Genomic DNA, 24,492 nt, shown 5'->3' with positions numbered 1-24,492 from the left:
TAGAGTTGGGTAGAGTAGATCTTTATTGTCCCAATAAGCTATTTGTTATGCAGACAAGGAGACATGATACAGGAAAGTGTCAACTTAACGGATATAAGGGATTCAGTCCATTAACGATACAATACAATGGTAACATAAAGCATCAGAGTACACAAATACAAACAGTTCATAATGTGCAATGCAATGGCTTATTTATTAGAAAATTACACTTGTATCACTTTATTTTATTCTGTTTAGCCAGGTAAGTCATTGAAAACTAGTTATATTTCACAATGACGACCTAGTCAGTCAAAAGGTGACTGTACAATACACCAATATAGTCATGTGATGGCAGTATGATCACTCACAATAGGTTTTTATTAACAATTACTGTATATACTGTAGTTGCGAATGTGAAGCGGAGTAGGATCAAGTTGCCCGTAGACAACAGATCTATGGCCAGTTATGCATTGTTCCCTCTTAATGGTTAATGTTGGGATTGTACGTTGATCCTAGGTCTGTGTCTAAGGATAACTTATATCTGTAGCGTGTAATGCTGTCTGAAGAAGTCATGGTCTTCACTCCCCTCTAGAGGGTTCAGTGGTGCTGAGAGAACACAGGTACCTGCCTCATAGGGACTGGAGTTACCCTAACCATCTAACCTAACTTGGGAAAAACTCTGGGCTTCGGTAACCCTGTCATTTAAACCCTGTGCATCTTTGTAAATAAATACCTTCCCACAACAGCAGTTTTTGCAACCAATGACATAAATGTAACAATAAGAAGGTAATAGTATTGCTGTTTAACTGTTTAAAGGCGCCCACGTACTAGGTTCGCTTTGCTCCTAGCAGAACTCGGCTAAGTTAAGCAAACATCTGTACCTCACATACTCCCTTAAAAGACCTTCGCTTGAAAAACAAGAAAAAAACACGAGACGCCGAAGCAACAACATAGCCAGTATACACTTCCTCAAAATAGTCAGAATTAATCGAAGATAAATCCAGAAATCTGTAATAAATTGGCGTTTTGGACGAGGAGGTCTTAGTCGCGTGAAAAAATGACAACAAACACTTCTTTCAAGAATCCCTTCAATAGTTCCCATTCCTACTAGGAGTAGTACAGTTGACCAATCACCGACAAAAAGGGTGTAGACTTCGACTACCGAACTTTGACTTGCCTCAAGAAAATGTTTTGTGTGCATGAACCTGCCGAACATCAAAACGAACAAAAACGTCACAACATGTTGTCATAATATATGCTCAAACTGTTTCACCTGTGAAGCATACAGTAAGATTTACAATCCCATTGTGGTTATCAAATGTGAGTGAAGGGTCTAACTTGAGGTGGAATGTAGAGGTGGGACTAGTGGAGGAGAGTGGACATCCCTACAGTACACTGAAACAACAGTAGCAGAGGGCCTAGGGGTTGGTCTAGTGGAGTAGAGTGGACATCCCTACAGTACACTGAAACACCAGTAGCTGAGGGCCTAGGGGTTGGTTTGGAATGCAACCTGTGTCTGTAGCGTCTGCCTCTGGACCAGCCAGCGGCAAGCTGACTCCCCTCTCATTTCCAATACACCTTCTCCATCTCTGAAAGAGAGAGAGAGAGAGACTATTGTGATAAATAAATAAACACACATATATATATATATACATATATTCATATATATATATATATATATATATATATATATATATATATATATATATAGTAAATTGAATGTAATATTTTGTGCTGAGTGTACAAAACATTAAGAACACCTACTCTTTCCATGACATAGACTGACCAAGTGAATCCAGGTGAAAGCTGTGATCCCTTATTGATGTCACTTGTTCTATTCACATCAAAATGGTATAGATTTAAGGGCCTCCCGGGTGGCGCAGTGCCAGCTGTGCCACCAGAGACTCTGGGTTCGCACCCAGGCTCTGTCGTAACCGGCCGCGACCGGGAGGTCCGTGGGGCGACGCACAATTGGCCTAGCGTCGTCCGGGTTAGGGAGGGTTTGGCCGGTAGGGAAATCCTTGTCTCATCGCGCACCAGCGACTCCTATGGCGGGCCGGGCGAAGTGCGCGCTAACCAAGGTTGCCAGGTGTTTCCTCCGACACATTGGTGCGGTTGGCTTCCGGGTTGGATGGCGCTGTGTTAAGAACCAGTGCGGCTTGGTTGGGTTGTGTATCGGAGGATGCATGACTTTCAACCTTCGTCTCTCCCGAGCGATGAGACAAGATAGTAGCTACTAAACAATTGGGGAGAAAATTTGGGGGTAAAATTTAAAAATATTTTTAAAAAAAATAAATGGTATAGATTTAGGGGAGGAGACGGGTTAAATAAATATTTTTGTTGGAAGGTGTTCTTAATGTTTTGTACACTCAGTGTATTTAAAAAACCTCAAAATGTACTGTTGTGTAAGTTAGAAAATGTGTTGTGCATCATCAGTTTTCCCTTTGTTTTGTCAGTAACTAAGAGTCACTATATTAGCCATGTCAGCTAACAATTTTTACATTGGTAAATTAGTCTCGCCAGTTATCTAAACTTGTGGTAATCATGGCCGAATACCGAGCGCATGCAGGGCACGTGCTCAGGGGCCCTGACCTCCAGGGGGCCCCCATTGATCTTGTTAGTCACACTCAATCAGATATCATGAACATGGCATAAGTCATGGAAAAATGTGTAGAATTGCAGGAAATTTGCTTTCAAACTGCTAAAATAATTATCTGCCCCATGGCAAAATGAGTAGAATTGCATAAAGTGTGTTATGAAAAAATAAAAGAAAAAGAAAGAAAGGCTAGAGCCGGCCCTGCATACCCGGCCCTGCATACTTCATATGGATGAGAGACATGGAGGGTTTAAGTGTGTGTGTGTGTGTTTGTTACCTTTGTCCAGGTCGATGACTTTGGGCAGGGTGGACATTTGAACCTTCTCCCTCAGCAAGTTGTTTTTGTAGTCTGAGAAACAGAAGAGAGTGGAGTGAATACACACACACATACACACACACACACACACACACACACACACCTAGTTTATTCTCCTCCTGGTTGCACGTCTTGACTTCAGGAACGTCCATCTCAAACTCATTGGTGGGCATGTCACCCCTGTTGGATCTATCACAGAGAGAGGAGTGAGTGTGTCAGTGAGTGAGTCAGTGAGTGAGTGAGCAAGCGAGCGTATGCATGTGTGTGTCCAAGTTTCTCACCTCATAGATGTCTGTGGGTAAAACTCCACCGCTGAAACACAACAACACAGTAAAGATGAAGACAGGCTGACTCAGACTCACTGACAGAGAGAGAGAGAAAGCTGACAGACACAGATCCAAAGTTAGTTAGTCAGGTCTAAAAGTACAGGAGCTCAGACCTTTGGTCTTGCGTCGCTGGGTAACGATGATGATGATGAGCACAATGAAGGCCAGGAGGAGGAGCGTCGTCAGGATGTAGCCAAGGGGCAGCAGGAAATTATGTCGCTGATCGGGCAGGATGACGTTGATGACACGTGGCGCCTCAGCCTTGCTATCCTCTGAGGAACAGGGAGAGGATTGTTAACCAATGGCTCCCCCTGTCTGTAATACACCCAGACTAAGATAAAAGTATATTCTGGCCACCAGGTGGGGCACTCTGGTCACTGTTGGAAGCTTCACTGATGCTGCTCTGGTAACGTGAGTGAACAACAACAGCTAAAATACCTTGGATCAACTCCTGTACAATAGAGCTCGTAGACATAATAAATCATTAACCGACCTGTTTGCTATGTTCAGGCTTAGGGAAATGTCCCCAAAAAATGTATTTAGTTTCTGTACGACTGTACTTGATTTAGGTATTTGTACAGATTTGATTTCAGACCGTTCTTGGGGAGGGAGGGGTGTTTATAGTGGCAACGTAGATGGTAGATCAGAATGTGAAATCATTGGCTAGGGCATTTCAATTCCTTTCCCTGAGAAGCCAGTATAAGTCAATCTCACAGTTATTGATTGTGTGTGTGTGTGTGTGTGTGTGTGTGTTCAGTATGTGTGTGTGTGTATGTTTACGTGCATCTTTGTCTGTTTTGTCATGTCAATTGGGAATTCCAACGCCATGATGTCATCCCTACCAGTGCCAAGCCGTGTTGTAACATTGTAAAAAAAATTATAAGTATCCATGATAGTGGACAACAATTGGACAATCAACAATAGCTGTGTGCTGAACTACTGAGTGTTGAGAAGTAGAGCCACTACAACTGCTGGTTTCCTTTATGCTCGTAAAAAATGTGCAAGGCAAGAGGCAGCCGGGGAGCAGCTGCCCAGCGTGTCTGAGCCAAAACGAGTTCCAGACCTGAAGTCATACTGTGATTTACTTTTCCTGGCAGTAAAAGACAGAGAGAGGGAAGGAGGGAAGGAGAGAGAGTGATGGAAGGATGGACAGAGGGAAAGAGTTGGGGATTCAGTGGTTTCTGTACTGTAACTCTTCAAGCATGTCTGTCATAGTAGACTTAACACAGAGACGACCGTAAACAAAGGGATCTGATTCAAAACCATCTGTTTGTTTGGCCTTGGTCCATCTCCTGGGATCCTCCTCTCTCTCTGTGTGTGTGTGTGTGTGCGTGTGTGTGTGTGTGTGTGTGTGTGTGTGTGTGTGTGTGTGTGTGTGTGTGTGTGTGTGTGTGTGTGGTCTCAGACAGACCCTTCCACACTCTGCCTGAACAACACTGAGAAGTGGGCCAAATAGGAGGGGGGAGAAGGGGGCAGCTGCAGCCTAATATGGTGATTGGAGTATGTTCGAGTGGGTGTGTCGAAAGGAAATGAGTGGAAAGGAGTAGAAAAGAGTAGGCGTGTCGAAAGGAAAGGACTGGGTGTGTCGAAAGGAAAGGAGTAGGCGTGTCGAAAGGAAAGGACTGGGTGTGTCGAAAGGAAAGGAGTGGGTGTGTCGAAAGGAAAGGAGTGGGTGTGTCGAAAGGAAAGGAGTGGGTGTGTCGAAAGGAAAGGAGTGGGTCGAAAGGAAAGGTGTGTGTGAAAGGAAAGGAGTGGATGTGTCGAAAGGAAAGGAGTGGGTGTGTCGAAAGGAAAGGAGTGGGTGTGTCGAAAGGAAAGGAGTGGGTGTGTCGAAAGGAAAGGAGTGGATGTGTCGAAAGGAAAGGAGTAGGTGTGTCGAAAGGAAAGGAGTGGGTGTGTCGAAAGGAAAGGAGTGGATGTGTCGAAAGGAAAGGAGTGGGTGTGTCGAAAGGAAAGGAGTGGGTGTGTCGAAAGGAAAGGAGTGGGTGTGTCGAAAGGAAAGGAGTGGGTGTGTCGAAAGGAAAGGAGTGGATGTGTCGAAAGGAAAGGAGTGGGTGTGTCGAAAGGAAAGGAGTGGATGTGTCGAAAGGAAAGGAGTAGGTGTGTCGAAAGGAAAGGAGTGGGTGTGTCGAAAGGAAAGGAGTGGATGTGTCGAAAGGAAAGGAGTGGGTGTGTCGAAAGGAAAGGAGTAGGTGTCGAAAGGAAAGGAGTGGGTGTGTCGAAAGGAAAGGAGTGGGTGTGTCGAAAGGAAAGGAGTGGATGTGTCGAAAGGAAAGGAGTGGGTGTCGAAAGGAAAGAAGTAGATGTGCCGAAAGGAAAGGAGTGGATGTGTCGAAAGGAAAGGAGTAGGTTTGTCGAAAGGAAAGGAGTGGGTGTGTCGAAAGGAAAGGAGTGGGTGTGTCGAAAGGAAAGGAGTAAGTGTGTCGAAAGGAAAGGAGTGGGTGTGAGATGTGTCGAAAGGAAAGGAGTGGGTGTGTCGAAAGGAAAGGAGTGGATGTGTCGAAAGGAAAGGAGTGGGTGTGTCGAAAGGAAAGGAGTAGATGTGTCGAAAGGAAAGGAGTAGATGTGTCGAAAGGAAAGGAGTGGGTGTGTCGAAAGGAAAGGAGTGGGTGTGTCGAAAGGAAAGGAGTGGGTGTGTCGAAAGGAAAGGAGTGGGTGTGTCGAAAGGAAAGGAGTAGATGTGTTGAAAGTAAAAGGAGTGGATGTGTCGAAAGGAAAGGAGTAAGTGTGTCGAAAGGAAAGGAGTGGGTGTGTCGAAAGGAAAGGAGTGGGTGTGTCGAAAGCATTCTGCTATATGTTAGACGGTCTTGATTGAACATTGTTTTTGTTTTTTCACCAAGCAATTACCGTACCGTGAGAGTTTGGAGTTGTATTTTATTTTTCCACAAATAACTGTAAATGTTCAGTTATAAAACTGACGATTGTTTTTTTATTTTTTTATTTTAAGTATGATGATGTGTTTAGTGAAGGTCAATACATGATGCTAATTGGTGGTTCTAATTTTTTAAATAGTGTTTTTTTCCTCCGCTGCCTCCGGTCAGTAGATTTTAGACGAAGCCTTTTTAAAGATGAACAGTATTCAACACTGTTGAACTGATGATGTGTGTAGTGTATTTGATTTATATGATTATGGAGCTGTTCTTTGTTTGCTTTTGAGGAAACTAATAGGCTCTTTTTTTGGTGCATCGTTGAGTAGTATGAGTTTGTACATTTGCCAGTATGCGTTGTATATGTGACTGTCACCCTTGACATTCGCTTCCAGGTTAGATGGTTTGGATCACATGTGTCAAACTCATGCCACGGAGGGCCAAGTGTCAGCGGGTTTTCGCTCCTCCCTTGTATGTCACGTTCTGTCCTTAGTTCCTTTGTTATGTCTTTGTTTTAGTTTGGTCAGGGCGTGAGTTGGGTGGGTTGTCAATGTTCCGTTTTCTATGTTGTGTTTTTGCGTTTGGTCTGGTATGGTTCTCAATCAGAGGCAGGTGTCGTTAGTTGTCTCTGATTGAGAATCATACTTAGGTAGCCTTTTCCCACTTGTGTTTCGTGGGTGTTTATTTTCTGTCTTTGTGTATGTCACCAGACAGGACTGTTTCGTTTCGTATCATTCTCGTTGTTATTTTTGTTTTAGTGTTCTGAGTTGAATAAATATCGTCATGAACACGTACCACGCTGCCCTTTGGTCCGATGCTTGCGACTCCTCGTCAGAAGAAGAGGACGAGCGTTATATTATACTTGATTGATGAATTAAGGTCACAAATTACTAAGGAACTCCCCTCAAATGGTTGTCTAGGTCTCAATTGAAAGGAAAACACAAAAACCAACAGCAGACACTAAGCCCTCCAAGGAATGAGTTTGATGCCCCTGGTTTAGATAGTCTCATTTATCCATCTTCCCATTCTGAATTCAGGCTGCGGGTGATTAAAAGTTCTAATTGCTGGATATCCTCACTCTGGCTGGATTCCAATAGGAAGTACACATCACTTTGCAAATGTGCATAATGTGATTTGCAGGCCTGATGTGGCCTGTAAACCAGGAGTTTCCTAACACCATTGTTAGGGTATAATTAGGCCCTCAAAGAAAGGCCTTTTGATATACAGTATGTAGTCATAAAGACTTTCATTTAAAAGGCTAATAAGGCTGGTGGAACCGTTCATAGAGGGTTCTAAGAATAACCTTTAAAAGATAAAAAGGGTTCTTGGTAGAACCGTTCATAGAGGGTTCTAAGAATAACCTTTAAAAGATAAAAAGGGTTATTGGTAGAACCGTTCATAGAGGGTTCTTGGTAGAACCGTTCATAGAGAGTTATTAGGAAAAACCTTTAGGTGATAAAAGGGTTCTTGGTAGAACCATCTACCCTCTACAAAGGGTTCTACCTAGCACCAAAACAGTTATCCTATTATTTTCTGTATACATCAATGATGTTGCTCTTGCTGCTGGTGATTCTCTGATCCACCTCTACGCAGACGGCACCATTCTGTATACTTCTGGCCCTTCCTTGGACACTGTGTTAACTAACCTCCAGACGAGCCTCAATGCCATACAACTCTCCTTCCGTAGCCTCCAACTGCTCTTAAACGCAAGTAAAACTAAATGTTCAATCGATCACTGCCCGCACCTGCTCGCCCGTCCAGCATCACTACTCTGGACGGCTCTGACTTAGAATACGTGGACAACTACAAATACCTGGGTGTCTGGTTAGACTGTGAACTCTCCTTCCAGACTTACATTAAGCATCTCCAATCCAAAATTAAATCTAGAATCGGCTTCCTATATCGCAACAAAGCATCCTTCACTCATGCTGCCAAACATACCTTTGTAAAACTGACCATCCTACCGATCCTCGACTTCGGTGATGTCATCTATAAAATAGCCCCCAACACTCTACTCAACAAACTGGATGCAGTCTATCACAGTGCCATCCGTTTTGTCACCAAAACCCCATACACTACCCACCATTGCGACCTGTACGCTCTCGTTGGTTGGCCCTTGCTTCATACTCGTCGCCGAACCCACTGACTACAGGTTATCTACAAGACCCTGCTAGGTAAAGCCCTGCCTTATCTCAGCTCACTGGTCACCATAGCAGCACCCACTCGTAGCACGCGCTCCAGCAGGTATATCTCACTGGTCACCCCCAAAGCCAATTCCTCCTTTGGTTGTCTTTCCTTCCAGTTCTCTGCTGCCCATGACTGGAACGAATTGCAAAAATTTCTGAAGCTGGAGACTCACATCTCCCTCACTAGCTTTAAGCACCAGCTGTCAGAACATACATACAGATCACTGCACCTGTACTTAGCCTATCTGTAAACAGCCCATCTATCTACCTACCTCATCCCCATACTGGTATTTATTTATTTATTTTGCTCCTTTGCACCCCAGTATCTCTACCTGCACATTCATCTTCTGCCGATCTACCATTCCAGTGTTTAATTTCTATATTGTAATTACTTCGCCACCATGGCCTATTTATTGCCTTGACTCCCTTATCTTACCTCATTTGCACTCACTGTATATAGACTTTCTGTTTTATTTTGTTCTACTGTATTATTGACTGTATGTTTTGTTTATTCCATGTGTAACTCTGTGTTGTTGTATGTGTCGAATTGCTACGCTTTATCTTGGCCAGATCGGTGAAATAAAGGTGAAATAAATCAAATTCAAATAAATAAAAATGGAGATAAACCGAAGAACCCTTTATTTTTTTTTGTAAGTGTGCACTCCTTTCGACACACCCACACGCCATATTGGGCTTCAGCTACCCATACTTGTAGAATCTCTCTCTCAATTAAATTCAATTCAAGGGCTTTATTGGCATGGGAAACATGTTAACATTGCCAAAGCAAGTGAGGTAGATCAAACAAAAGTGAAATAAACAATAACAAATGAACAGTGAACATTACACTCACAGAAGTTCCAAAAGAATAAAGACATTTCAAATGTCATATTATGTCTATATACAGAGTTGTAGCAATGTGCAAATGGTTAAAATACAAAAGGGAAAATAAATAAGCATAAATATGGGTTGTATTTACATTGGTGTTTGTTCTTCACTGGTTGACCTTTTCTTGTGGCAACAAGTCACAAATATTGCTGCTGTGATGGTACACTGTGGTATTTCACCCAGTAGATATGGGAGTTTATCAAAATCGGGTTTGTTTTTTAATTCTTTGTGGATCTGTGTAATCTGAGGGAAATATGTCTCTCTAATATGGTCATGCATTTGGCAGGAGGTTAGGAAGTGCAGCTCAGTTTCCACCTCATTTTGTGGGCAGCGTGCACATAACCTGTCTTCTCTTGAGAGCCAGGTCTGCCTACAGCGGCCTTTCTCAATAGCAAGGCTATGCTCACTGAGTCTGTACATAGTCAAAGCTTTCCTTAAGTTTGGGTCAGTCACAGTAGTCAGGTATTCTGCCACTGTGTGCTCTCTGTTTAGGGCCAAATAGCATTCTAGTTTGCTCTGGTTTTTGTTAATTACTTGACACATTGGAAATAATTCTCTTTTTGTTTTCTCATGATTTGGTTGGGTCCAATTGTGTTGCTGTTCTGGGGCTCTGTGGGGTCTGTTTGTGTTTGTGAACAGAGCCACAGGACCAGCTTGCTTAGGGGACTCATCTACAGCTTCAATTGCTTCCTTTTAGGTGGTTGAAGAATTTTAACAGCTCTTTTCTAGGTGCTGCTGTAGGCCCTCCTTGGTTGGTGACAGAAGCACCATATCATCAGCAAACAGTAGACATTTGATATCAGATTCTAGTAGGGTGAGGCCGGGTGCTGCGGACTGTTCTAGTGCACTCGCAAATTCGTTGATATATATGTTGAAGAGGGTGTGGCTTAAGCTGCATCCCTGTCTCACCCCATGGCCCTGTGGAAAGAATTTTTTTTTTTTTTTTGCATACAGACCCTCATGCCAAATTGAGTCAAAGGCTTTTTTGAAATCAATAAAGCATGAGAAGACTTTGCCTTTGTTTTGGTTTGTTTGTTTGCCAATTGTGGTGCGCAGGGTGAATACGTGCATTACAGTCAGTACATTGTCAGTACATCAGTACATTGTTTTCACTGAGGAAATGTACAAGTCTGCTGTTAATGATAATGCAGATGATTTTCCCAAGGTTGCTGTTGACGCATATCCCACGGTAGTTATTGGGTCTCTATGTTTTCTGAGTCTCTATGTTTTTGGTTGGATAGGTTTCTCAATTTCTTTCTTAGGATTTAACATTCTTCATTGAACCATTTGTCATTGTTGTTAACTTTCTTCAGTTATTTGTTTGACATTTTTAGATTTTATAGGGAAGCCGAGAGGTCACATATACTGTTTAGATTTTCTACTGCCAAGTTTACACCTTCACTATTACAGCGGAACGTTTTGTCCAGGAAGTTGTCTAAAAGGGATTGAATTTGTTGTTGCCTAATTGTTTTGTTTCAATCTATCATCAAGTGAAGTTCCTGTTCTTTTTTATGACCAAGTTTGATTTGTTTTGTCATTTTTTGAGGGGGGGGGGGGGGGGTGGGGTGGAATACAGATACATTATCCATGTAAATGTTTAAGTTTAGAAAACATGTACCCATAGGCTGCCACTCAACAACAAAAAACGTGAAGTAATATATACAGAGTTTAAGTATTAATAACAGAAAAAGGTAACAAAAAATAAGTGGGACTCCGCCCCCAACCCCACCCAGCCAACATCTCTCCATCCAACCCCCCTAGCAACTAGGGTTGCTCGTCAGTCAGAGACCCAGATGCAGACACGGGAGGCAGATGGTTTGAGTCTTTGATATTTATTAGTCCAAAAGAAGTAGGCAAGAGAAGGGTCATGGACAGCAAAATGTCAAAACCAGTTCAGAGTCCAGGAGGAACAGCATGGGAGGCAGGCTCGAGGTCAGGGCAGGCAGAATGGTCAGGCAGGCGGGTACAGTCCAGAAAACAGGCAAGGGTCAAAACCGAGAGGACTAGTAAAAGAGAATAGAAACGGCAGGAGCATGGTAGGACGCCACCTGGTTGACCGGGGTGTCGGCGGTGGAAGTTGGTGATGAGGGCTGAATCCAGGATGTCTCTAGCTGGAACCCAGCACCTCTCCTCCGGGCCATAACCCCCCCAGTCAACCAGGTACTGGAAACCCCTGCCCCATGGTCAAACACCCAGGAGACGTCTCACCGTGTTAGAGTCCAGAAAACAGGCAAGGGTCAAAACCGGGAGGACTAGTAAAAGAGAATAGAACAGGCAGGAGCATGGGAAAAACATACTGGTTGACTTGGAACATACAAGACAAACTGGCACAGAGAGACAGGAAACACAGGGAAATACACTGGGGAAAACAAGCGACACCTGGAGGGGGCGGAGATAATAACAAGGACAGGTGAAACTGATCAGGGTGTGACATATGTTCACTTCAGGGCCTGAAACACCCCATAATTCAATATGCGATGATTGTACATTCAAAACTTAAAACCTCAAGGTCAATATGGAGAAGTCAACGTATAAGTATAAGTAAAAATGAATGTAAATAAGTTTGAAATTGTGCTACTCATCCACAAACACGTCTCGCAAAGGTAATGGTGTTTTTGTTTGGTTAGCTTTTGGAAATTGTAGAAATAGAACATTTCCCTTCTTCAGAAGTTCCAGCTAGGCAGGCTAATGTTAGTAAGCTAACTAATTTGCTATCTATCATACAGTAGGCGTATATTAAAAACCTCTTAAGTCTACCCCTTCCTTTTTCAAACATTCTGTTAAAAATCGCGCAACTTTTCAGCGTCCTGCTACTCATGCCAGGAATATAGTATATGCATATGATTAGTATGTGTGGATAGAAAACACTCTGAAGTTTCTAAAACTGGTTAAATCACGGCTGTGACTATAACAGATCGTGTGTTTCATTGAAAAACGCAAGAAAAACTGCTCTCTGAAAGCTAAAAATAATTTCCATAAGTCACTTTCATGACTTGTTAAAAGGGCACAAAATTTATTATCGACCTGCATGCAATTCATACAGATTCCACACGATGTCGCCATTGTCGTCATTTTCAATGAGTTTTTTCTAGGGAAATCCAACTAACAGGATTCCGTTTCTTCCGGTCTCCACCAGGATGTTTTGAAATTGCACATTGGCAGCCATTGATTTGCAGACGAGGAGCTATTGAATATACATCGCCCTGTAATCATTTTGATAGATTATAAACGTTTACTAATACCTAAAGTTGGATTACAAAAGTATTTCGAAGTGTTTTGTGAAAGTTTATCGTCGACTTTTTTAATTTTAAAAAATGACGCAGCGTTTAAAAACAATGTTTTTTTCTGAATGACACAGCTTCCATAGAAAGCTATTTTGGGTATATATGGACCGATTTAAACGAAAAAAAGACCCAATAGTGATGTTTATGGGGCATATAGGAGTGCCAAGAAAGAAGCTCGTCAAAGGTAATGAATGTTTTATATTTTATTTCTGCGTTTTGTGTAGCGCCGGATAAGCAAAGTCTTTGTTTACGTCGCATTCAGGCATTTTGGGGTGTTGCATGCTATCAGATAATAGCTTCTCATGCTTTCACCGAAAAGCATTTTAAAAATCTGACTTGTTGGCTAGGTTCACAACGAGTGTAGCTTTAATTCAATACCCTGCATGTGAATTTTGATAAAGGTTTGAGTTTTAACGAGTACATTTAGCATTTAGCGTAGCGCATTTGCATTTCCAGGTGTCTACTTGAGACATCTGCGTCTCAAGTAGGAGCAAGAAGTTAATAATTATATAGTTAATATAAGTAGGCATGCAATCATAATTGACTGTAGCGCATATAAAGCACCCCCAATTACCGAGTGACGAATTTCAGGGCAGGGGCGGTCCCCTGAATTCCTTCCTCCCTCGCCCCTCGCCCTGCAAGTGTAAACTCGTCAGACATCATGAAACATCATCAGAAATGTCCACTTAATTTGAGGGCTGAGGGGAGAGGGTGTGTCTGTTAAGTGTTTGGAATGCAGCCTTTATCAATTTTTTGCAGAAATGTTTAACCTACTAGGAATGCCTTGGAGATCAACCAGCGATCGCGATCGACCTGTTGGTGACCACTAGTCTAGATATAGTAAAATATAATCTGCATATAATGAGATGAAGTGATCAATTGATTTGAGGGGAATGTGTGTTATTTCCTTTGATTGACGAATTGCCTGGGCCAGGTGTTCCATATATAATAAAAATAGCAAGGGTGAAATTGGATCGCCTTGTCTGCAGACTCTTGTGATTCTGGATGGAGCAGATATTTCCTGTTATTACTATAGCTGAGGGATTGGCATATAGCATTTTAATCATTTTAATCAAATTGGAGCCAATTCCCATATGTTCCAAGACAGACCAGAGATATAACTATTCTAATCTATCAAAAGTTGTTTCTGCATGGAGAGATAATACAGTTGTTTCTGATGAAGCATCTAAGATATGTAACAGTCGACCGAGGTCCGTGCGGATCAATTTTGGTCCGTGTTGAGCGGGGGTGACAACATTTTTAGAAAACAGTTTAATATCTGTGTTTATCAAAGATAGGTGGCGATAGTGAGAACACTGGGTGGCATCCTTACCTTTTTTTTAACTCTACGGGATCGGTGTCCCTAAACGGTTGTTGCTAACGTGCACTAATGTGATTAGAATGATGTTGTAAGTAACAGCAAACTTTCCCGGATATAGACATGTCTTATATGGGCAGAAAGCTTACATTCTTGTTAATCTAACTGCATTGTCCAATTTACAGTAGTTATTACAGTGAAACATACCATGCTATTGTTTGAGGAGAGTGCACAACAACAAAACACTTCTATCACAGCAACTGGTTTGATACATTCACCTCTGAAGGTAAATAATGTACTTACATTCAGTAATCTAGCAATGATTTGTCATGCTGAGTGTCCCAGAGATAACATGTAGCATAGTTTAGATTGATCAAATCCATTTTTATATTTAAATGTAGGAACTGGGTTCTACAGTTTGAACCTCTGCTGTCTCTGATTTTTTTTTAAATGTAATAGACCTCAATAGGAATAATGTCCCATCCAGATGATTTGCCTTTGTTCATGCTATCCAATGCCCTTTTGAGGCGATCTTCCTGAATCTGTCAATAAACAATGAAAAAGAGAGAGAGAAAGTAGGAGAATGAAAAAGAAAGAGAAAGGCAGAGGGGAGGAAGAGAGCATGAGGGAGAGAGAAAAGTGAACACATTTTGATGAGATGGAGGTAAACAAACTCAAGACGTAGGCAAAGTCAAGTTCAAATAAGTGCCTGTGGTTACCTCAGGATAGGGAGAGGAGAAAAACAGGAATGAGACAGCGATAAAGAGAGAGATAGAGGGAGAGAGAAAAATGCTCTAACTCGTTTAGAATGTCCGGTCTGGGCCAAAGTCAACAGCAAGCCAGACACGCTGGGTAGAATCAGAGGGTACTACAGGCACAGAATCTACTAGTGTGTGTGTGTGTGTGTGTGTGTGTGTGTGTGTGTGTGTGTGTGTGTGTGTGTGTGTGTGTGTGTGTGTGTGTGTGTGTGTGTGTGTGTGTGTGTGTGTGTGTGTGTGTGTGTGTGTGTCTGTGTCTGTGTGTCTGTGTGTCTGTCTGTCTGTGTCAATATGTCAGTTCTGTCATGGATGGGAGGTGGGGTGTAGTAGGGGGTTTGGGAATTGCTAAGAGTTAAGTTTTAAACATGTTATTCCACTGAGATTGGAGGAACTTTGAATTGAGAGAAAACACACACACCCAAACACACATACTGTACACACACAGCCATGGCTCCAAAGAACACAGATATTTCTCAACCACACTCAATGACTTTCCCACATTCTCCCATTTGTGGCTTCAGAATAGCACCCCCTCCCCTCCCCTCCCCGAACACACACACACACACACACACACACACACACACACACTCACACACACACACACACACACACACACACACACACACACACACACACACACACACACACACACACACACACACACACACACACACACACACACACACACACACACACCCTCTCTCTCTACATTTGCAGTGGTGGGTTGGCTGATTTCCAGACATAAACACATAGTTATCTGCTGATCATGGACGGAGCAAAGAAACAAAGGAGAAAGAAAAGGAGGTAATAATGGGAATTAGAGAGAAAGGGAGAGAAAGGGAGAGAAAGGGAGAGAGCATAGCTAACTGGGAGGGGGAGAGAGTCTGGTGGCAGAGTGAGCGGAATGGGACAGGGACTGTCTGAAGACAAAACCAGATCCTCAAAACTAACCTCAGACTACACCCCCCTCCCCGTCACACACACTCCATCTACCCTCCACATTTTCCCTCTTGAGAGTGGGGGGGGGGGGAGTTGAATGCTCAGAGGTGGTGGAGTGGGTTTAGGAAGTTAGGGAGACTGGCGTGGGTGGGTTTGCTAGGTTAGGCATGGGAGATTTGGAAGGCTATCTTGGATGGGAGGAGGGGTAAGGAGTGGGAGAAGGGGTAAGGAAGGAGATGTTTGGAAGGCTGTTTGGGTTTGGAGGAGGGGTAAGGAGTGGGCAGGTTAGGGAGACTAGCCAGGGTGGGTTGGGGTAAGGAGGATTTGGAAGGCTGGGTTGGGTTGGGAGAGATGGGTGAAGAGGGGGAGGTGTCGTAAGGAGGGGTATTGGGGGTGAGGAAGAGGGAGGAGGGTGGTTTAGGGGTCTGGCGCCTCACTAGCTGACAAGGCAGGAAGAGCTGCTCATAAAACAAATCCCCTAACTACGACTGGTTACTCCCCCTCTCCTCTCCTTCTCTTTTCTCTCTCCCTGCTCCTCCTATACTCCCCCTCTCCTCTCCTTCTCTTTTCTCTCTCCCTGCTCCTCCTATACTCCCCCTCTCCTCTCCTTCTCTTTTCTCTTTCCCTGCTCCTCCTCCCCTCCTCCCTCTTAAAATGTGCTGTTTGGGAAAAAAGCCAATGATGAGGACGATAGGGAAGAAGGGATAGGGAGGGAAGAGAGCAAATGAAAGAGCAACTGGGATTTCTCTCTAAGTTGTACATAAGCACGTGTACGATTTCTACAGTGGTCAACTGGAGTGCAGTATAGTGTGTATCTGTGTGTACTGTATATTATGTGTGTCTGTGTGTGTACATGTAGTATCTCACCCTTGTCTTGGTTGGGCAGTGCTCTGGGGGCAACAGTAGCCTGAGGCTCAGCTGGGCCTACGGTGAGCTGAAACTGTCTTCTCTCATGAAGACCACAGTAGTGATGATGTAGGTGACAGGTGTACAGACCCTGATCTCCTGGCTGTGGGGCAGACAGCCAGATGCATACAGTCAGAGATCCCTGTTTTACCACTGTACCACTGTAGTTGCTATGATGTTACACAGTTGTTACATGTTGTGCACAGACAGACAGACACAGGATGGTGTTATAGAGGACCTGCAGGGCAGAGATAGCCAGAGAGAAGTCTCCCTGTGTGAAGGACTCAGTGCTAATGTTCATCTTCCTCTGTAGGAACAGGGGTCCGTAGCTGCGCTGCTCCCCAGAGGCATACAGGTCTATCAGACGGTCTGCACGGTCGTGACGAACACCCGGAGGCTGCCGGTCCCAATGCACCACCTAAGACCAGATAGAGAAGGATTGGACAATACATTATAGTAAAAGAGACCAAACATCTTTCTTTCCAACTACCCTTGAAGTAATCACTGGACTGACTTTACATGATTACTGAAATCAATGCTGGGAAAGCATGCACTACCTAAGATGGGATAGAGGGTTAAGATAGATATTAGGTGATAAAAGTGCACAGGAAATATACATGACAAGACTGAGACTGAGAAGTATTTGAGATCATGTCATTAAGGAAGCCAGCTGTTCCAATCCTTCCGTTCAGTTCCATTCACTTGGAGTTTCATTTGTCTTCCTGCCCATTTACATTCCTCCTAAATGACATCACTGTCCAATTCTTCCTCATCTCATTCTAGTGCTGTAAAAAAGCATTCATAACACACACCCACACACACACACACACACACACACACACACACACACACACACACACACACACACACACACACACACACACACACACACACACACACACACACACACACACACACACACACCTGCTGTTCCTCCTCACTGCCATCTTCTGTCCACACAGAGCGGCGATTCACACACGGCAACACCACCGTGCTGCCTACCAACACCACAAACACAGCTTTCTGACCGTCCCAGAACCGCTGCTCCTTACGACCTGAAACCCACACAGATCACAATACAACCACACGTTGAGAGAGGTTAGGACCACAATATTACCATATCATAACTATTTTCCCCTACTTGGGGATAAGGCAGAACTTACGTGACTTGGTGACGTTGACTTGTATTCTGATCGTTTCATACAGGTGACAGTAGTGATGGTGCAGGTTACAGGAGTACAGGCCTCGGTCACTTATCGCAATGTCTAGAGAGAGTGGGAGAGAGAGAGAGAGAGAGAGAGAGAGAGAGAGAGAGAGAGAGAGAGAGAGAGAGAGAGAGAGAGAGAGAGAGAGAGAGAGAGAGAGAGAGAGAGAGAGAGAGAAAGATAAGGAGAAAGAGATGGCCTCAAATCACATTAAGAGAAACAGACAAAAAGACAGACAGCTATCACCTCTGATGACGAGAGAGAAGTTTCCGTCGTTGAAAGCTGATTGGCTGAGGCTGACCCTCCCCTGGTTGTGTCCGTTATAGATGCGCTGGTCTCCAGCAGAGAACATGTCTGCAACCCTCTCCATGGCATAGTCTGGCCCTGGGCGGTACAGGTCCCAGTGGACCACCCTCTGTCTGTCCTTCAGACTGTCCCTGGTCCACACCATGCGCCCACTCACACACTGCAGTACCACCCTAGAGCCAGTGGGGGCGCTCACGTTGTAGCCCGCAACAACCACACTGCTGCTGTCGGACTGAGCCAACACTAAAAGAAAGAAAGAAAAGAGAGAGAGAGAGAGAGGGAGAGAGAGAGAGAGAGAGAGAGAAAGCGAGAGAGAGAGAGAAGTATGCACTTAGAGTATTTGCATGACATAAACACACTCACAAACACGGTCATAACTAATACACACACACTCAGACCTAACACATTAAAGTTGCACACATACTAGGTATATACAAACACACACACACTCAGACCTAACACATTAAAGTTGCACACATACTAAGTATATACAAACACACACACTAGTCCGGTAAAACATTGAGACTCACCAGCAGTGAAGAGGAAGGCCGCAGGGACTGTAACAGAAACATGAGAATCATTGTACTGTAATTACAAACACAGACGCTAGTCACACACACACACACGCCTACGTAGCTGTGTTGTCCAGGAGCTCAGAGTGGGTGTTTAGTAAGAGGAATCAGCCCCACCAGACTAGAGCATGCAACTTACACCACAACTTTACCACACTGGAAAAACAGACCCTATAAAACACACTGTCATTTACTCTTTGTTACTCCAGACCACAGAAACACCCAATGACAGAAACACACACATTGTATATTAGATACATAGTCAAACATAATGTACTCAAACATATACCTGCATAGAGGCATGCACAGACACAGACTTGTGTCTGTATAGAGGCACACACACACACACACACACACACACACACACACACACACACACACACACACACACACACACACACACACACACACACACACACACACACACAACATGGGACTCTGGTTGAACACACGTGTATGTAAAAACACAGTTAGAAACACACACCACAGGAGACTAAGGAAACACACCCACAGAAGCTACAGTAACATTACAGCAGTAGCATGCCAGCTAAAGAGACCCCATCGAATCCCAAGGTGTCACAGCCAGTCCAAAGCCAAAGGTCACTCAACATGAAGCTGTTTCCCTGCCACTGGATAACTTCAACCATTCCACACACTGGGGGAAAACGCTGGATCAAGTGTTCAGTTGAGGAACACATTCTGGTGGAACATGGACGATGAGCAAGAGGCCGCGACACGCTGATTCAAGGTCAGTTTTGCAATTCCATCCCTAATGGGTTTATGGTTGGGATTTGGGGAGGATTAAAGTGATGCCAGATATGAGCCTATAAGGACAAAGCTATGAGAGAGGATGCTGCTCCAACTGACTTATAACATCCCTTTCTGATTTCTGTCCAAGCCATCTGACCTGAGATGACTTTACGTCTGATTGGCTCATCCTGTCCAGAGTTCCACAAACACACACCTTGGCCCACCAATCACACTCAGAGAGAAGAAGTATAGGTAAAAACTATGCACAGCTGTACCATTAAGAAAGAAAGAAAGCGAGAAAGAAAGCGAGAGAGAGAGAGATTAGGATCTGGCTAAAAATACTTGAATTAGTTATAGAAACCATTGCCCTTTATGGTTGTGAGGTCTGGGGTCCACACACAAACCAAGAATTCACAAAATGGGACAAACACCAAATTGAGACTCTGCATGCAGAATTCTGCAAAAATATCCTCCCTGTACAAAGTAGAACACCAAATAATGCATGCAGAGCAGAATTCGACTGATTCCCGCTAATTATCAAAATCCAGAAAAGAGCCGTTAAATTCTACAACCACCTGAAAGGAAGCGATTCCCAAACCTTCCATAACAAAGCCATCACCTACAGAGATATGAATCTGGAGAAGAGTCCCCTGAGCAAGATGGTCCTGGGGCTTTGTTCACAAATACAAACACACCCCACAGAGCCCCAGGACAGCCACACAATTAGACTCATGAGAAAAAAAAAAGTTAATTACTTGACACGTTGGAAAGGATTAAACAAAAAACAGAGCAAACTAGAATGCTATTTAGCCCTAAACAGAGAGTACACAGTGGCAGAATACCTGACCACTGTGACTGACCAAAACTTAAAGAAATCTTTGACTATGTACAGACTCAGTGAGCATAGCCTTGCTATTGAGAAAGGCCGCCGTAGGCAGACCTGGCTCTCAAGAGAAGACAGGCTATGTGCACACTGCCCAAAAAATGAGGTGGAAACTGAGCTGCACTTCCTAACCTCCTGCCAAATGCATGACCATATTAGAGACACATATTTCCCTCAGATTACACAGATCCACAAAGAATTCGAAAACAAACCCGATTTTGATAAACTCCCATATCTACTGGGTGAAATACCACAGTGTGCCATCACAGCAGCAAGACTTGTGACCTGTTGCCACAAGAAAAGGTCAACCAGTGAAGAACAAACACCAATGTAAATACAACCCATATTTATGCTTATTTATTTTCCCTTTTGTACTTTAACCATTTGCACATTGCTACAACTCTGTATATAGACATAATATGACATTTGAAATGTCGTTATTCTTTTGGAACTTCTGTGAGTGTAATGTTCACTGTTCATTTTATTGTTTATTTCACTTTTGCATATGATCTACTTCACTTGCTTTGGCAATATTACCATATATGTTTCCCATGTCAATAAAGTCCCTTAAATTGAATTTAATTGAATTTAATTGAGAGAGAGAGAGAGAGAGAGAGGGAGAGAGAGAGAGAGAGAGAGAGAGAGAGAGAGAAATAGATAAATGTGCAGAGAGAGAGGGAGAAATAGATAAATGGGCAGAGAGAGAGAGAGGGAGAAATAGATAAATAAATAGATAAATGGACAGAGAGAGAGGGAGAAATAGATAAAGAGAGAGAGGGAGAAATAGATAAAGAGAGAGAGAGAGAAATAGATAAATGGGCAGAGAGAGAGAGAGGGAGAAATAGATAAATGGACAGAGAGAGAGAGAAATAGATAAATGGACAGAGAGAGAGGGAGAAATAGATAAATGGACAGAGAGAGAGAGAAATAGATAAATGGACAGAGAGAGAGAGAGAAATAGATAAATGGACAGAGAGAGAGAGAAATAGATAAATGTGCAGAGAGAGAGAGAAATAGATAAATGGACAGAGAGAGAGAGGGAGAAATAGATAAATGGGCAGAGAGAGAGAGGGATAAATAGATAAATGGGCAGAGAGAGAGAGGGAGAAATAGATAAATGGGCAGAGAGAGAGAGAGAGAGAAATAGATAAATGTGCAGAGAGAGAGAGGGAGAAATAGATAAATAGAGAGAGAGAGAGAGGGAGAAATAGATAAATGGGCAGAGAGAGAGAGAAATAGATAAATGTGCAGAGAGAGAGAGAAATATATAAATGTGCAGAGAGAGAGAGAGAAATAGATAAATGGGCAGAGAGAGAGAGAGAGAAATAGATAAATGTGCAGAGAGAGAGAGAGAGAAATAGATAAATGGACAGAGAGAGAGGGAGAAATAGATAAATGTGCAGAGAGAGAGAGAAATAGATAAATGTGCAGAGAGAGAGAGAGAAATAGATAAATGTGTAGAGAGAGAGAGAGGGAGAAATAGATAAATGGACAGAGAGAGAGGGAGAAATAGATAAATGTGCAGAGAGAGAGAGAGGGAGAAATAGATAAATGGGCAGAGAGAGAGAGAAATAGATAAATGTGCAGAGAGAGAGGGAGAAATAGATAAATGGACAGAGAGAGAGGGAGAAATAGATAAATGGACAGAGAGAGAGGGAGAAATAGATAAATGGGCAGAGAGAGAGAGAAATAGATAAATGTGCAGAGAGAGAGGGAGAAATAGATAAATGGACAGAGAGAGAGAGAGAAATAGATAAATGGGCAGAGAGAGAGAGAAATAGATAAATGTGAAGAGAGAGAGGGAGAAATAGATAAATGTGCAGAGAGAGAGAGGGAGAAATAGATAAATGTGCAGAGAGAGAGAGAGAAATAGATAAATGGGCAGAGAGAGAGAGAAATAGATAAATGTGCAGAGAGAGAGAGAAATATATAAATGTGCAGAGAGAGAGAGAGAAATAGATAAATGTGCAGAGAGAGAGAGAAATAGATAAATGTGCAGAGAGAGAGAGAGAGAAATAGATAAATGTGCAGAGAGAGAGAGAGAAATAGATAAATGTGCAGAGAGAGAGAGAGAGAAATAGATAAATGGACAGAGAGAGAGAGAGAAATAGATAAATGTGCAGAGAGAGAGAGAGGGAGAAATAGATAAATGTGCAGAGAGAGAGGGAGAAATAGATAAATGGACAGAGAGAAAGGGAGAAATAGATAAATGGGCAGAGAGAGAGCGAGAAATAGATAAATGTGCAGAGAGAGAGAGAGGGAGAAATAGATACATGTGCAGAGAGAGAGAGAGAGAGAAATAGATAAATGGACAGAGAGAAAGGGAGAAATAGATAAATGTGCAGAGAGAGAGGGAGAAATAGATAAATGTGCAGAGAGAGAGGGAGAAATAGATAAATGTGCAGAGAGAGAGGGAGAAATAGATAAATGTGCAGAGAGAAAGGGAGAAATAGATAAATGTGCAGAGAGAGAGAGAGGGAGAAATAGATAAATGTGCAGAGAGAGAGAGAGAAATAGATAAATGGGCAGAGAGAGAGAGAGAAATAGATAAATGGGCAGAGAGAGAGAGAGAAATAGATAAATGTGCAGAGAGAGAGGGAGAAATAGATAAATGGGCAGAGAGAGAGATAAATAGATAAATGTGCAGAGAGAGAGAGGGAGAAATAGATAAATGGGCAGAGAGAGAGAGAAATAGATAAATGTGCAGAGAGAGAGAGAGAAATAGATAAATGGGCAGAGAGAGAGAGAAATAGATAAATGGGCAGAGAGAGAGAGGGAGAAATAGATACATGTGCAGAGAGAGAGAGAGAAATAGATAAATGTGTAGAGAGAGAGAGGGAGAAATAGATAAATGGGCAGAGAGAGAGAGGGATAAATAGATAAATGTGTAGAGAGAGAGAGAGAAATAGATAAATGTGTAGAGAGAGAGAGAGAAATAGATAAATGTGCAGAGAGAGAGAGAGAGAGAGAAATAGATAAATGTGCAGAGAGAGAGAGAGAGAGAAATAGATAAATGTGCAGAGAGAGAGAGAGAAATAGATAAATGTGCAGAGAGAGAGAGAAATAGATAAATGTGCAGAGAGAGAGAGAAATAGATAAATGTGCAGAGAGAGAGAGAAATAGATAAATGTGCAGAGAGAGAGAGAGGGAGAAATAGATCAATGGGCAGAGAGAGAGAGAGGGAGAAATAGATAAATGGGCAGAGAGAGAGAGAGGGAGAAATAGATACATGTGCAGAGAGAGAGAGAGAGAGAAATAGATAAATGTGCAGAGAGAGAGAGAGGGAGAAATAGATAAATGGGCAGAGAGAGAGAGAGGGAGAAATAGATAAATGGGCAGAGAGAGAGAGGGAGAAATAGATACATGTGCAGAGAGAGAGAGAGAAATAGATAAATGGGCAGAGAGAGAGAGGGAGAAATAGATAAATGTGTAGAGAGAGAGAGAGAGGGAGAAATAGATAAATGGGCAGAGAGAGAGAGAAATAGATAAATGTGCAGAGAGAGAGAGAAATATATAAATGTGCAGAGAGAGAGAGAAATAGATAAATGGGCAGAGAGAGAGAGAGAGAAATAGATAAATGGACAGAGAGAGAGGGAGAAATAGATACATGTGCAGAGAGAGAGAGAGGGAGAAATAGATAAATGTGCAGAGAGAGAGAGAGGGAGAAATAGATAAATGGGCAGAGAGAGAGAGAAATAGATAAATGTGCAGAGAGAGAGAGAAATAAGAGAGAAATAGATAAATGTGCAGAGAGAGAGAGAGAAATAGATAAATGTGCAGAGAGAGAGAGAGAGAGAAATAGATAAATGGACAGAGAGAGAGAGAGGGAGAAATAGATAAATGTGCAGAGAGAGGGAGAAATAGATAAATGTGCAGAGAGAGAGAGAGAAATAGATAAATGTGCAGAGAGAGAGAGAGAAATAGATAAATGGACAGAGAGAGAGAGAGAAATAGATAAATGTGCAGAGAGAGAGAGAGGGAGAAATAGATAATGTGCAGAGAGAAAGGGAGAGAGACAGAGAGAAAGGGAGAAATAGATAAATGGACAGAGAGAGAGAGGGAGAAATAGATAAATGTGCAGAGAGAGAGAGAGAGAAATAGATAAATGTGCAGAGAGAGAGGGAGAAATAGATAAATGTGCAGAGAGAGAGGGAGAAATAGATAAATGTGCAGAGAGAGAGGGAGAAATAGATAAATGTGCAGAGAGAGAGAGAAATAGATAAATGTGCAGAGAGAGAGAGAGGGAGAAATAGATAAATGTGCAGAGAGAGAGGGAGAAATAGATAAATGTGCAGAGAGAAAGGGAGAAATAGATAAATGTGCAGAGAGAGAGAGGGAGAAATAGATAAATGTGCAGAGAGAGAGAGAGAAATAGATAAATGGGCAGAGAGAGAGAGAGAAATAGATAAATGGACA

The 24,492-nt window shown here is 42.8% G+C and overlaps 1 protein-coding gene across 2 annotated transcripts in view; it reads right to left on the bottom strand.

Moving 5' to 3' along the window:
* The window catches only part of LOC139413470 (matrix remodeling-associated protein 8-like), a 28,809-nt gene continuing 4,317 nt past the window's right edge, over positions 1-24,492 (bottom strand). The window contains exons 2-13 of one of the 2 annotated variants that reach the window (XR_011634800.1): positions 18,402-18,428; positions 17,812-18,114; positions 17,524-17,625; positions 17,285-17,415; positions 16,599-16,778; positions 16,322-16,463; positions 3,331-3,489; positions 3,173-3,203; positions 2,995-3,080; positions 2,853-2,924; positions 1,451-1,568; positions 1,262-1,382 (exon numbers count right to left, since the gene is read on the bottom strand). Coding sequence is in view for 1 of the 2 variants with exons in the window: in XM_071160918.1 (XP_071017019.1) it covers positions 1,543-1,568; positions 2,853-2,924; positions 2,995-3,080; positions 3,173-3,203; positions 3,331-3,489; positions 16,322-16,463; positions 16,599-16,778; positions 17,285-17,415; positions 17,524-17,625; positions 17,812-18,114; positions 18,402-18,428 (1,259 nt within the window). In the remaining variant the exon portion in view is untranslated. Of the gene's footprint in view, positions 1,569-2,852; positions 2,925-2,994; positions 3,081-3,172; positions 3,204-3,330; positions 3,490-16,321; positions 16,464-16,598; positions 16,779-17,284; positions 17,416-17,523; positions 17,626-17,811; positions 18,115-18,401; positions 18,429-24,492 lie in introns of both variants that reach the window. The other variant, XM_071160918.1, reaches the window with a different exon arrangement.

This window comes from Oncorhynchus clarkii, chromosome 7, assembly GCF_045791955.1.
Source record: "Oncorhynchus clarkii lewisi isolate Uvic-CL-2024 chromosome 7, UVic_Ocla_1.0, whole genome shotgun sequence".
Lineage (NCBI taxonomy): Eukaryota > Metazoa > Chordata > Actinopteri > Salmoniformes > Salmonidae > Oncorhynchus > Oncorhynchus clarkii.
Note: the sequence above shows the minus strand (reverse complement) of the source record. Positions and strands in the feature narration are given on the sequence as shown.